Here is a 13,957-nt window from a genome sequence, read left to right as displayed (position 1 = left end):
AGTTACTGTCTTAGTGCATTATTTTTTGGCATTGCCTGGTGAAAATAACATCTCATCCAAGCCTTAAGATGCATTCTTGAACTACATCCATGGAATAAGAAACAGACAACGTAAAGCTGAGTAGTTCCAGATTCTGAAAAGCAGGAGAAAGCTGTAAGTGCAAAAATGAACAAATGTATAAAGTGAGTTTACAGTAACTGCTGAAAAACCATGCCTGGGATGTGTTTTTATTAAACAAACATTCAATCACCAAAGAAAATCTCCAGACCAAATAAATTCCAATGCTTTGCGGAAGAAACTTTTAACTCTGTACTTAATGGTGTGGAAAAGGTTATAATTCAAAGATATTCCTGCATCTTTGGTTTTGAACCTTAATCTAAAACTTTTTTAAAGGTTATTTTACTGCGGACATAAGATAGTTAAACAAAAAGGCAGAAAAATGAATGAGTCACTTGGCTGAAGAAGTACAGCAGCATTGAGGTTTGAGCGCTATTTGTTAGCTCATGTCTAGCAGTATAAAATAAGTTGGAAAACAAAAGTCTGTTTGTAATTTGTTTTACAATCATCTAAAATGTTTTCCCTCTAAAATACAAAAATTCCTTGTGTAAAGAATGGCTAGTGGTCTAAACTTTCTCAGGTTTGTGAAACACTGATCATTCTCTCATCCCACAGGAATAACAGATGGGTTGTCCTTGTACAAAATATGGTATCCACCTGCACTTCATTAAAGAGCTGCGTTTTTGTACATGCCACACCACAAGATCACCATGATGACATAGCAGCTTCAGAGAACAGCGTGACTAGGGCTTTTTTTTTTTTTTTCGCCTCTTGTAACACAGAGGATCTGGCAGAGTTTTACCTCCTGACACTGTTTACAGCATATATTGGTTGATACAGTCCCTTATTGCATCTGCTCTGGGAATTAAGGAAAGCAGCTTCAAGGCAGTAAGGTAAGTGTTGCATGTTTTAACCGTAATGTTCAGCTGTTTAAATGTAGCTGTAATGGGAATGTGAAAACACGTCAGGATAAGTTTGCCAATTTGTAGATTGAACACAAATCAACAGTTGCTTAGTGGATTAGCTTTCTCACTTTCCTAAAACAACCTCACATATTTTGTGCATCAGTGTTGCACTTTTTTGCAGTCTGTTTTGTTCTACTTCAAAAGAAGAGTCGAGGTACAGTACGAAGAAATTTGTAAGACTACTCACTGCTTATTCATTCATAATCTATTAGTAAGAGCTCCAGAGACTCCATTTGTTAAATCATTTTACTTCATTTTACAAAATGACAAGGTATCCTGATATTTGAATAATTAATCAAGTAAACAATGATAGGAAAATCATAAGCATTTTGAATTTTTTATATAATTTAAAATCAGATTTTAAATATACTGTTGAAACTTTTAAAAATTAAATCTTTTGCAAACTGTGTAACATGTTATGCTGCAGAATTAAGGTATATATAGGTTAAGGCTGATTGAATGATAAGATTATACTTGTTTTGTTTCACAACAACTTTAGAATTAACGTAGTATCAAAGTAGCTCCAAAATAGTTCGAATAGTTTGTCTACTCTACTGTAGTAAGCATTTTTCCAAAATTGTGGATTTGCCATTGAGTATGATTTGGCAAGTTGCCTCAGCAGCTTCACAAATATTTTCACAGGTATTTTACAACATAACTGTTTAGAACAAACACAGGCAATTAGTTCAAGCATGCTTCTGCTATTAGATAAACATCTAAGAATGCATTCTGATTTTATCTTTTGGATTCATGCAGTTCAGTGCAACAAACAATTATGTGTACACAATCTATTTACCTTTTACACTTCTGACAGAAACATTCAGATATGTGAATGAGAAATCCATGAATAAAACAAGTTAACTATACTATATATGTACTTTACTGTGCTATTTTATGTCACACACATGATCATATGTCCTTGCACTACAGAATTGTCACCTACGTATCTTAAAATGTTGTTGATAAAATAATTCAAAACACTTGCTATCTAACTTTTAAAATTATTTCCAGGGTTCTGCAGAGCTGTATACTATTTAAAAGAACAGTCAGCCTATGATATAATAATAAAATTTATCATTACAAATATAATTTAAAACTAGAACAATAGAATTTGAATTTAAAATAGGATGTTTATGCTACTTTATCAGTAAGACTATATAATTATGCAGATGTGTAAAAATGTCACTCTAAGGCCAAAGAGCGTAGTTCAAGAAGTTCATTAAACTGAGTCTTATACTTTGAATACAGAAGCAGTTAGTTCCCCCATCCTTAATGTTTAGTACCTAAATAGGACCAGATTTTGAGCTGAATTGTGTCACTGTAGTGTCTTTGCTTTCAGAGGAGCTGTACTTATTTATAGCAGCAGGGGACTAAAGGTTGAGTTTGCATGTTCTCATGCAGTAATGAAGAACAGACAAAGGAAATTACACTGATAACTCATATTCCAACAATGGCTCTGTCCTACAGTTTGTAATTAGGCAAATGTGATGAGACCAACACTGTGGAAAAGATATGCAATGGTCCTCCTTATTCAGGGGACAGCAGCTTAATATCTAGCAGAGGGACTTTGTGGGTGATTAACTGGAGATAACATGAGAACATTTTTTAAAAAATCTTCATGCTGTACTGCATGAGATCAATAGGCCTGCCTAGAGGTACTTTAGTTGAGATTATTAGCTGACTAGAATGTGATGCGGCTTTTATCAAGTCAATAAAAGAAAGGAAATTTAGAATTAGGGAAGACTTTCTAGCTATGGCCCTGCATTTTAACACTCTCTGCTCTGTGTAGCATTAAATAGTGCCAACAGCAACACTGACTTACTCTGCTGGAAGATTGCCCAGATCTGAGATCAATGTCTGGTGGTCTGTTTACAATCTTCACATACTTTCTGAGATTACTTGAGAGCAAGAAGGTTCTAATGATTTTCTTAATCATCTCACTCTCCGAACAGTTGTGGAGTAGACCGAGCCTTGTCTTTTACTGGGGAAAAGTAAGCTCACTGACTTCAGTGATGCTAGACCCACTTTTCCAACACAACATCTGTCTAGGTAGTAAGAAATAAAAGTAAGGTATTAACCGTCACAGATTAGCATCTCGTGGAGTATCTGAAGAGAAAGGTATGCCCTTAAAAAGTAAGGTGAGACCACTCAGTGGATCACAGCAAAACATCCCCAAGGACACTGAACATCCTTTTGCTGCATGTGAACTGAAAGACCCACTATGTGAAGCCAGTGCTTTATTGTTCTATTGATTTAGAATGGTCATACAGTGTAATCAACACATTTATTGTAATACATAGAATTTGCACTATCTGAAATTCAGTCATTTCAGATCCACTGTAGGTCCATATTAGATATACATGTGCGCACATATGCAGTGCTGGTTGTTTGACATATCCAGAAGAATATGCTAGGTATGTCTATTAGTCTGTTCTTCAGGTGAACATGAAACTTAGTGGACCATGCTTTACTGGACATGATCCATGAGAAGCTACAGGCATCTTAACAACAGGCTATACAGCAGATCATTACCCTGAGTTTGTAACTTCCCCAGCTCTTTCAAACTTACGTCAAATTGCCACATGTTATATACATATGAGGCAATTTGGTATATCAGGAATGTTTGATATAATTTAAATGGCAGAACTAGCTCTGAACATGGCCTTCATCAAAACTGAAAACTCTTCTGTGCCAAGTTTAAAAACCATGGACTTTACCATCCTTCTGGTGACTTAATGAATGAATGTAGGAAGACATAAAGAATGTTTTACTTACAGCAGCAGAATGGCCTGCAATTTTGCATTACAAAGGTAGATTGTAACAAGACAAGTACTGTAAGTTTATAGTAGTAACAATGCAATACTATCAAACTAATTTTTTTTTCTTGATAGCTTTAAACAGGAAGCTTAAATTAATTAGTTTTTAATTATAATCTTTATGTGGTAAAATTTCAAATATTGCTGAAAGAGAGAAAAAAATAAAGTTATAACTTCTTTATTCCCTTTCACCATACAGGGACAAGACACATTGCAAAGATGACTTTAAACTCCCTACCCATCTTTCTGTTACTGATTAGTGGCATTTTTTGCCAATATGACTATGGTCCTGCAGATGATTACGGTTATGATCCTTTTGGGCCTTCTTCAGCAGTCTGTGCCCCAGAATGTAATTGTCCTTTAAGCTACCCTACTGCCATGTATTGTGACAATCTTAAACTGAAAACCATTCCGATTGTACCAAGTGGAATAAAATACCTTTATCTTCGAAATAATATGATTGAGGGCATTGAAGAGAACACGTTTGATAATGTAACAGACCTACAGTGGCTGATCCTAGATCACAACCATTTGGAAAATTCAAAAATTAAAGGAAGAGTCTTCTCTAAACTAAAGCATCTGAAGAAACTTCACATTAACTACAACAACTTAACTGAAGCTGTTGGACCCCTCCCCAAAACTCTGGATGACCTGCAATTAAGTCACAACAAGATCACAAAAGTCAATCCTGGTGCACTTGAGGGGCTGGTGAATCTGACTGTCATTCACCTCCAGAACAACCAGCTGAAAGCAGATTCTATTTCTGGGGCATTTAAAGGCCTGAATTCACTTTTGTATCTTGACTTAAGCTTCAATCGACTTACAAAGCTACCAACAGGACTGCCTCACTCCTTACTCATGCTGTATTTTGATAATAACCAGATCTCCAATGTTCCCGATGAGTACTTCCAAGGTTTTAAAGCCCTGCAATATTTACGTTTATCCCACAATAAATTAACAGATTCTGGAATACCAGGCAATGTCTTCAATATCACATCACTGGTTGAGTTGGATCTCTCCTTCAATCAGCTGAAGAGCATTCCAACCGTCAGTGAGAACCTCGAAAACTTCTACCTCCAAGTCAACAAAATTAACAGTGAGTTAAATCTGTGTATTTTCATTAATATTTGCCACAGTCTAGACATCGATGGTCAATACAAGTATCTGAAAGAGTAGATTAACCACTCTGAAGAAATGGTACTGGTCACACTGTTAGCACACTCACATTTCTGGGACTGTTGTCCACATCAATGTCAAAAGACATAGTTATCAGAGCTACTCAAATTAGCCTTAAAGAGAGAAATTTCTGTTTTCATACTAATGTGGGTATTATTGGTTAAATTCTCATCTCATGTTAGAGTAACTCCATAGAAGCCAATGGAGTTGTCTTATACAATTGAGTAAAAAACAGTGGGAAAATTTTGATCAGTGTGGAAGATGTTTAGAATTCATAAGTCAGCAAAAAGAGAGAGAAATGAGCTGAAGATCTGACTGTGGTATGTGTAACCTTTCAGGAGGGTGGTAGTGAAAGTGCTGGAGGGAGGAGAGAGGGAGAGGACAACAAATTCATAAGATATCAGGCACAAGGAACAGTGAAAAAGATACAAAGTCGCTGCTTTTTTCTCTTTCTTCCCTTCTCTCATGCATCATCCCTCCAAACCCATCTTTAAATCCAAAGAGCTGCTCCTGTTGTTTTTTTTCTTTTCATTCCCATTTCTGACATCGTATGACCAGGTGGTCATTCATGATTTGAAAAAATTGATTTGACTTCTGAAGTCAATAAATGTCACACTTTACACGAGATCATAGAATCATAGAATCATAGAATGGTTTGGGTTGGAAGGGACCTCAAAGATCATCTAGTTCCAACACCCCTGCTGCGGGCAGGGACACCCTCCACTAGACCATGTTGCCCAAAACCCCATCCAACCTGGTCTTAAACACTTCCAGGGATGGGGCCTCCACAACCTAGAGGTTTCTACTTGGACACGGCTTTTACAGGGCTGTCCTAATCCTGGGGTGAGAAGGAGGTGTTGGAGAGCTGGAGAGGCCTCACCATCACATCAGAAGCTCTCCAGCTGCACCTCTGTCAGTGGTGGTCCCTGATGGAGAGGCAAATCTGTCAAACATAACAGTGTTTCTGCATCAGTTTGTGATGGCTTACATCATCTTGCTAGCAGGGATAAAGTAAACCATAAAACTTGCTCTTCTATTTGCCTGCTTATATCCACCAAGGGTTTAGGATATCAGTGTTGGCTATTCCATACATAGCTAAGTCCATACAGATGTGGCCTTTAAAGTCAAATATTTTAGTGCAGATCTTACCAGACAGAGGGCAAGACCTTTGAAATATTTTGTATTTACTATGCTTCACATTTTCCTCAATGTTATGATTTTTTTTCCTATTACATCTCAGTTCCTTGTTTTGATGAGGGAAAATAAAGAGTTAATGCTTCCCACCTGAGGGACCACATGCACTGGCATGTAGAACTCTATCAAATACTCTCCCTCTCCTAAAAGAGCTAACAATTATGATGTTTAATTTCCCATGAGATAAGAGGCAATTTTCCCTGCCTAGAGTGGTTGTTCTCAGCCTTCTGCAAGATACCCAAGTACCGAGTTTGCTTTCCATTCACATTTCCAAGGACTTCTGAGTCAAGGACTATGACAACAATTTAATTTTCAATGAAAGCTGTATTTCCAGAGTACTGGTCAGCAGCAGAGGGGTATGGCGTGAGGAGTGGGTGTGCGCTGCCTACTGCTACACTGTCATTGCTACCCTATGGGCTGATGCAAGAGAACTCTGATTTACTGGGTTTTGCCTAACCATAAAATCTAGCAGATTTCAATAATAAGTTTTCTCGACTATCTAATTTCACAGGCATAATATTGTGTTCCCTAAATGCTAATTGACAATGTGAAAGAAAATTTAGTTAGCAATAAGCATTTCAGATTAATGCACTACCAGATACAGGGTGATCAAAACCTTTGCAGTTCACTACTCATTACAGCTGACCTACTGTCGTGAGTGCTTAGTCTTTCTAAAAATTGATTGACCTTCGAGTATTTGAGCCTCAAACAAATGACCAGTTTCTTTTTTTAATAAAATATTATAATTTGCCAGAGATTTTCATAAGGATGACTGTAAGCAAGGCCAGCTTCCCTTCCGTACGACGGCCCATGGTACACATATACTGTGTGAGAGAGACTTCTGTATTAGGGGTAATGATAATTTGTCCTAAAATGTACAAAAGGTATAATCTTTCAGATTATGCTTACATAGCTTAAAGCCTTCACTTATACTGAAACCTACCATAAAAATATTTCTCCAGAGTTCCTAATTTGTTACTGTCTCCCTTTTTCTCAGATACCTTTAGGCTAGAAATTAACATTTATATTTGTCTAAAAAAGAGTAATCTGATCCCAACCTTTTTGACATTGCCAGAAAGAAAGGGAATATTTCTCTAAACTATTGTCCATGAGTTTCATCCTGGGCTTGCTACAGTCATTATGCATTGCCATACATAAAAAATTACCTATGTGAGAAATACCCTCATCTGAGTGACTTTGAGCTTTTTGAACAAGAGTTGATGAATATACACAAAAAAAATTGTAGCAGAATTGGCTTCACTTTAGTATGTTCTATCTTCATCTGTGATGTGAGGGTAATGGGCAAAGTGGATAGCAAACTGGAATGAAGACAAATTCAGACTAGCTCCTCTGATCTCTAACTAATAAATTGAAGCACATCCATTGTGTTGAATGTAAGTTTGGTATGAACTGTGTTCTCTATATACTGTACTTGATCCTGGTTGGATCTCCAAGCTAGCATAGGAGCATAGGTTTGTAAAAGCCTTTGCTTTCTCCATACCTTAGCCTAAACTGTAACTTCTTTTTATTTAATATTTATTAGTAGTAATTTAAGGGTGGAATTTTCCGTTTAATAACAACAGTTCTTTGCTACCATGCTTTAAGATGCCACTAGGTGTATGTATATTTTTTTTTATATATATATATATATGCATACACACTTGTTTTACAGACTCCTCAAGACAAAAAGAAACTCTGCAGGATGAAAAAAAGTACAGGAATCAAAGAGGTTCAGTGATAGAAGAAGAGGGTCCAAAGGCGGGCTTCTCTGTATTTCATTTATACTTGTAAAGTATTAAGGAGAGAATTGTTGCTTCCACGTGAAACCCCAGCAAGGAGTGTAACAAGGGGGAATGTGAAAGTGTGCCAGAGGAGAGTTAAGGGGCCACATATTCTGCTCCAGTCCATTGGCTGGATCAATGCCTACACCATAATTGTACTTACTCTAAATAGAGTTATTTCTGGAGGTGCTGTATGGCCTTTTATCTGGTTCACTCCACCGATCCCAACAGGATTTTTTCACAATGGCCTGTGCAGAAATTACTTACATATGATTACTCTGCGACCACAGACCAGCAAGGATGACTACGGGACTTCAGATCCCATTAGGATTGCCCACTGTATTGCACGCCTGAACAAGGAATCTTTGCACAGTTAATGTTCCTCTCAGCTAAAGGCTGCTTACACTAATGTGTGAGACGATACACTCTCACCTAGCATATAGTACGAAGTCAATTCTGTCTAAAAAAATAAGTGTTTCTATGGTCCCATTTTGCTCTGTAGGTATTGGAGAGGAGAGGAGAGATATTCCTGATTTTTTTTCTCCAGATATATCAAATATTCAGGTAGTTTGTTAATATTAGAATTTCTTATGGCAACACACTCTTTGAGTGAGAAAATAATTGTTCAGCTGAAAATCCAATTTTCATCCTATCCTTATTCCAGAGTTTGACTCATGCAGGAATTCTGTGTTGGGAAAATGCCACACTAGTGGCAAAATTCTGGCACATTGCCTCTGAACCTGAATAGTGTAAATTCAGGAAGACATTTTAACACCTGCAACATTAATAACTGTAATAAAGGAGGAAGTAAGCTACTGACATATTTTATGCAACAGTACTCTAGTCTCACTAATTGCAGTTCCCATACAGATCATATAGGTATCAGCACTTCAAGTGAATTCACAAGACCCACTTATTTTCTGCTACTGGAGACTGCAATTAGAAAACAAATATTTTTAATATGCTTCTAACAACTGACAATTATATGAACTGTATATATATATAAAAAATATCCAAATGCAAGCAGGGTGCACCAAATATTGGAGCCAAATCCCACTGAAGTCCATGACAGAGTTCCTTTGATGTCTGTGAAGACTAGATCTGCATCGACTTCCAAAGTGGTTTCAGTCTCATAGTCAGCACAGATGAGTATTTTGGTAACAGAGATAAATTTTGTGGTTTACATGAATGAAGTTTACATATTTTGGGTAGTTAAGCATCTACCCAACTTATATAAGCAACTTTGCAACCAAATGTTAGTATTTATGCTCAAAAGTCACAATACGGAAAAAAACAAATAAGTAAATTTAGAAAGTTTTTATATGTCCGTCTTCAACAAAAATATACTTACCATGTTGTTCCTGAATGACAAGAAAATGGAAAAAAAAAAGTATATTAGAATTCATGTTTATTTTAATCTTTACAAATTACTCCTGAACTATCTGCAGAAAACTGAACCTAACTAGTTAATGGTATAGCCTGTAGGCCAAGCAAATAAGTTCAACGTCTCAGGAACTTACGTTTTCATTCAGCAAAATTCCACACAGATCTAATCTTATTAACATCTCTCAGATTATATGATCCTAACTCACAAGAATCATCAGTTCGCTTCAGCTGGTACATTCTAAATCAAAAGAGTATCAGAATTAGTCTGCAGTCTTAAAATAATACTATATTGCAATATGGACTGCCCAATAAATGTGCCATTAAGGGTGCATTTTATCTCTTACCCTTCCAAAGAAGGCTGTACAATCCACAAAATCTAGGAAATTGTTTTGATTTGCTTTAATGAAATTGGTGATCAAGATCTAACATTTGAAATATTTTTCCTTAATCCCTACTCAAAACAACTTATTTTATGAAAGATACACAAATCTTTACCCATTCTTCAACTTCATATCTCTGTGTCCAAAAAATTACCTAAGCTCTCATGTTTTAAAGAGCTGCCTGTACAGATGGGTGTACATTTAGTAAAGTGTACATTAAGCACTGAAACATAATTAGTTTACACAAGCCATGTTTCATCAATGATAGCAGATTATTGCAATGTCAGTTCTGAAAGAATCTAATTGAGGTTAAAGTGGAGATATGAAAGACACTTCCTCCACTTCCTTTAGTACTACAGCATGACGCAGGTCATCACGTTTTCTTAGATGAGTTAACAAGTCACGCAGAAAAGATGTATAAGGTGGTGCTTTCAAAAGTCCATTCATGACCTATGATTGGTAGTTAAAATGGCATCCAGTTTTCCTTCCTTGGTTTCTCAGAAATTATGAGAGCTAGCCCTTTGCAACCTAAAAGCAATTAAAGATATGAAATTTGTCCGCATACTGGTGAAAGGGTTCGTTGAAGGAGTCCCTTTAAAATATTTTCTGTGTGAATGCAATTGATGTCACTGACCCAAAGAAGAACAAACCTCTCAGACTGCTACTTGAGTCGTGATGGAGCTTTTCAATAGGCTAACCCTCTGTCTGACTCAAAGGAAACACAGGTGAGAATGAAATAACATCTTTGCAGAATTACACAATATGTGGTATGTAGGGGACATCAGGTTTATTTACATACATTCGCTCTTGAGAATAGATCTTCTCTGCACAATAGAGGTGTATAATATGCATATGTGTGTGATTATGTATACCGAACACAGAATTTCTCTTCTTCATGTAATTTCTAGCTTACAGTTAATACTGCTCATAAGATACAAGACATAGTTTTCCATTCAAGACCTGTCAGGTGTTATATGAACCAAATAATACTTCAACTGAATAGAGACTATAGATATAATGATAGATAAATTACAGTAAATATAAATATTTTTATAAAAAAATTTTACATTTATACACACCTTCTAATCGTGCTGTTCTGGAAAGGTTCAACTATAAAATTTAAATGTAAAACTCCTCCCCAACCCCAGCCCCAAATTTCATTTTGAAACTAGTAAATCAAAATGACACATCCAAAATAATATTTGACACAGCCACGCATTGGACTACCTGTTCTTAAGAGTAAGGCTGTATCATGATTTTAATTTCTCTGGAAACGTTTTACTTCCTTTAGTATCTTATGTAGCACTGTTTTACCCTTCCATCATAATGTACCCAGCATGATTGATTCCTCCTTCTGCATCTCTGGTTTTACTGGAGATTAATTTTTTTACTTTTTTCTAAATGCCAGATTAGATCTGTATATAAAATCTCAAGTCTTAAAAATCAAATGGGTACTGGGAGCACATAGCCCTTCAAAAACTCAGTTTGAAATTCTGAAAGTCTCACAACTAATGGAAAGAACCTCTCCCAACACAAGCCTCTGAAGTTCCAGTAAACTCATGGGGAACTACATCAGTGGATATGTGAAATACTGAAAAATGGTAGAATAAATTTAAGGTCACAATTTCAAAATAAAATTTAAAAAAGCAGAAAAAATACTGAGTTTGTTCCATTTGTCCTAATTATTCGTTCTTTCTTTTACTCCTGTTCCCTTTGTTTCAGAGTTCCCATTGAGCAGCTTCTGTAAGGTTGTTGGGCCAATGACCTATTCCAAGATCACACACTTGCGCCTGGATGGAAACAATCTCACTCGGGCTGACCTGCCACAGGAGATGTACAACTGCCTTCGCGTGGCTGCTGAGATTTCACTGGAGTGAGATACCTGGGAGCATCCAGTTCCCTTCTAGGGGCAGTAACTACAGGAATTACATCATGATAGCTCTTAAAATTAGGATACGCCTTTAAAAAATTGTCAGTCTGCATATTATCCATTCTGTTTGTTAATATTTAGCATGCACTTGGCAACCTTAAGGAAGTGTGTGCATATTTTTACAAGTGGTTGTATTTAGAAAGAACAAGAATGACCAAATGTGGTGCAAAATATGCCTTCATCTGGCTAGGTAAGTTGATAAAAAGCATTCAACTTCATAAAAACCTACATCCATGCATGCAATATATGTCAGCTGGTACCAGGCTGGAAATCAGGTGGGTTTCATCAAAGTGCTGAACAGTGTGGGCTAGCTTCTGTAAATACAAGATTCCTCTCCAACCAATCCAACTTGCTTAATTATTCACACCTTTTTCATATTATTATCAATTACAAAAGAAAAAAATGTTTTAACAATTTAAGAACAATCTAAAATGTATGAAAATATCTTTTCAGAGCCCATGACATTATTAAATTAATGGAATATGTGACAGATAACAGAGAAACAAATATTTTCAGGTTAAAAAATTGTTTACTCCTTTTTTGTCATACTTTCATTTAAACTTTCATGGTAAGATTTTTATCCATTGCTGGTATAATTATTATTTCAAAATAAGTCATATATATAAAAGTATTTTTATTCAATTATTTGCATGCTACGTTTAACCAGATTGTAGAAAATAAAACATAGCAAATAGTATTTTTGTGTCTATATCATTGTCAATTAAGTTTCAGTCTTTTATAAATTGAAAAAAAAATCAGGTTAAGACAAGATAAACTAAGCTATTCTATTATTATTAAAATTTATTTTAAGGTTAAATAAATTGTTTTCTCTACTTTCAAGTTTCAATATGTTTGTAAACATATAATTTAACATACTCCACTGCACTTGGGTTGGCCATTAAGTCGATGCCTTTTGGAGTTTGCAGTATGGGAGACATGGCACTATGAAATACTGCAAATTAATTTCTCAGTATTGTCAAAAGAACAATGAATCTCTCAGATGCCACGGGCAATGAGTAAAATGCAGCCCTAGCTACTCATGACAGAAAGATGGTAGTATATTCTGTCTGGGAATGCATAGTCCAAAGATTGTCAGCATCCTGGAACACACACTAAAATAAATGTTAGTAACTGAGAGCCATAATTGGCTTGCTTGAAGGACAGATCATCCCATGGGTACTATTTTCCTTTCAACTACGAGACTATTAAATACTCAAACAGAAACTCTTCTAGTTTCTATAGCAAAAGCAGAAACTATCACCTCTGGAAAAAATAACAACACACCAAACCATTTAGTTGGCACATTGCCATTTCCAGATGTCCAGAATCAATACCTGAGGATTAAAAAAAAAAAAAAAAAGGAGAGATTCAAGAGACAGTAGAAATATTTCCCTCAGTTCTGTCATTTTGGAATTCATAAGTGTCGTTGCTTTTTTTTATACACATACAGGAAGGATTGAAAGTAATGTTTGTTACAAGTAAGCTAGAATTTTCATAGAAGAATAGTCTTAAGCTGGAGCTTTCTGAGCGCATCAGAGCCGGAATCACTATGGAATAGCAGCTAGGCATTATAATATAGGAGAAGAAGAAAGAAGTGCATGCAAAACCCCCCAGAGAATAGAAAATGATATGAGAAACAGCATTCAACCATTTCCAGAGAGATCTTAACCCAACTGTCCCCTTCACAGGAAAATAGCCTAAACACTAAGACCTCTACAGCACAAACTGATGCTGAGAAGTGTCACCACACAGCTGTGATCTAGCAAACAGGACAGGAATGTATTCTTCTTTTCAGTTTGTTTCATCAAACCAGTTATCTTTATGCAAAATGAAACAGTGTGAACAGTGAGACTGAGAACAGTTCGCCTCGGGATAGATTAAAACCTGTTGACGAGGGTATTTTCTACATACCCATATGCTGCAATCAAAGCATCCACAGATGTTCACGAGGCACTTTGAAGTTCTGTTCAAGGGATACAGTAGAAGGAAGCCCTCTGTCAAAATAGCAAACAGTCCCAATGACCTCCCTCAGAAACTGGGGAACCTTCACCTTGCAATGAGCCCTTGGACAGCTAAGAGAAAATAGCATTTGGCAGTACATTTTTATCTGGAACACCTCTTTCCCGTGATTCAGAAATTCCCAGTTAGCTGGGGAGAGATAACATTGCACAGCTTGCTCTTCACACTACCTGTGAAAAAGATAAAACATGAAGTCCTTCTGCTAAAGGAGAAATGGGACACTGTACCTCTTGGCTTTCATATTGTGAGACAC

At 36.3% G+C, this 13,957-nt stretch overlaps 1 protein-coding gene across 1 annotated transcript; it reads left to right on the top strand.

Moving 5' to 3' along the window:
* Positions 1-732: 732 nt before the first annotated feature.
* On the top strand, positions 733-12,488 carry LUM (lumican). The gene is made up of 3 exons (XM_054827947.1): positions 733-950; positions 4,038-4,934; positions 11,478-12,488. Exons 2-3 carry the CDS (start codon positions 4,058-4,060, stop codon positions 11,630-11,632), a joined length of 1,032 nt encoding a protein of 343 aa, XP_054683922.1. The 5' UTR covers positions 733-950; positions 4,038-4,057; the 3' UTR covers positions 11,633-12,488.
* Positions 12,489-13,957: the final 1,469 nt, after the last annotated feature.

This window comes from Grus americana, chromosome 1 (assembly GCF_028858705.1).
Source record: "Grus americana isolate bGruAme1 chromosome 1, bGruAme1.mat, whole genome shotgun sequence".
Lineage (NCBI taxonomy): Eukaryota > Metazoa > Chordata > Aves > Gruiformes > Gruidae > Grus > Grus americana.
Note: the sequence above shows the minus strand (reverse complement) of the source record. Positions and strands in the feature narration are given on the sequence as shown.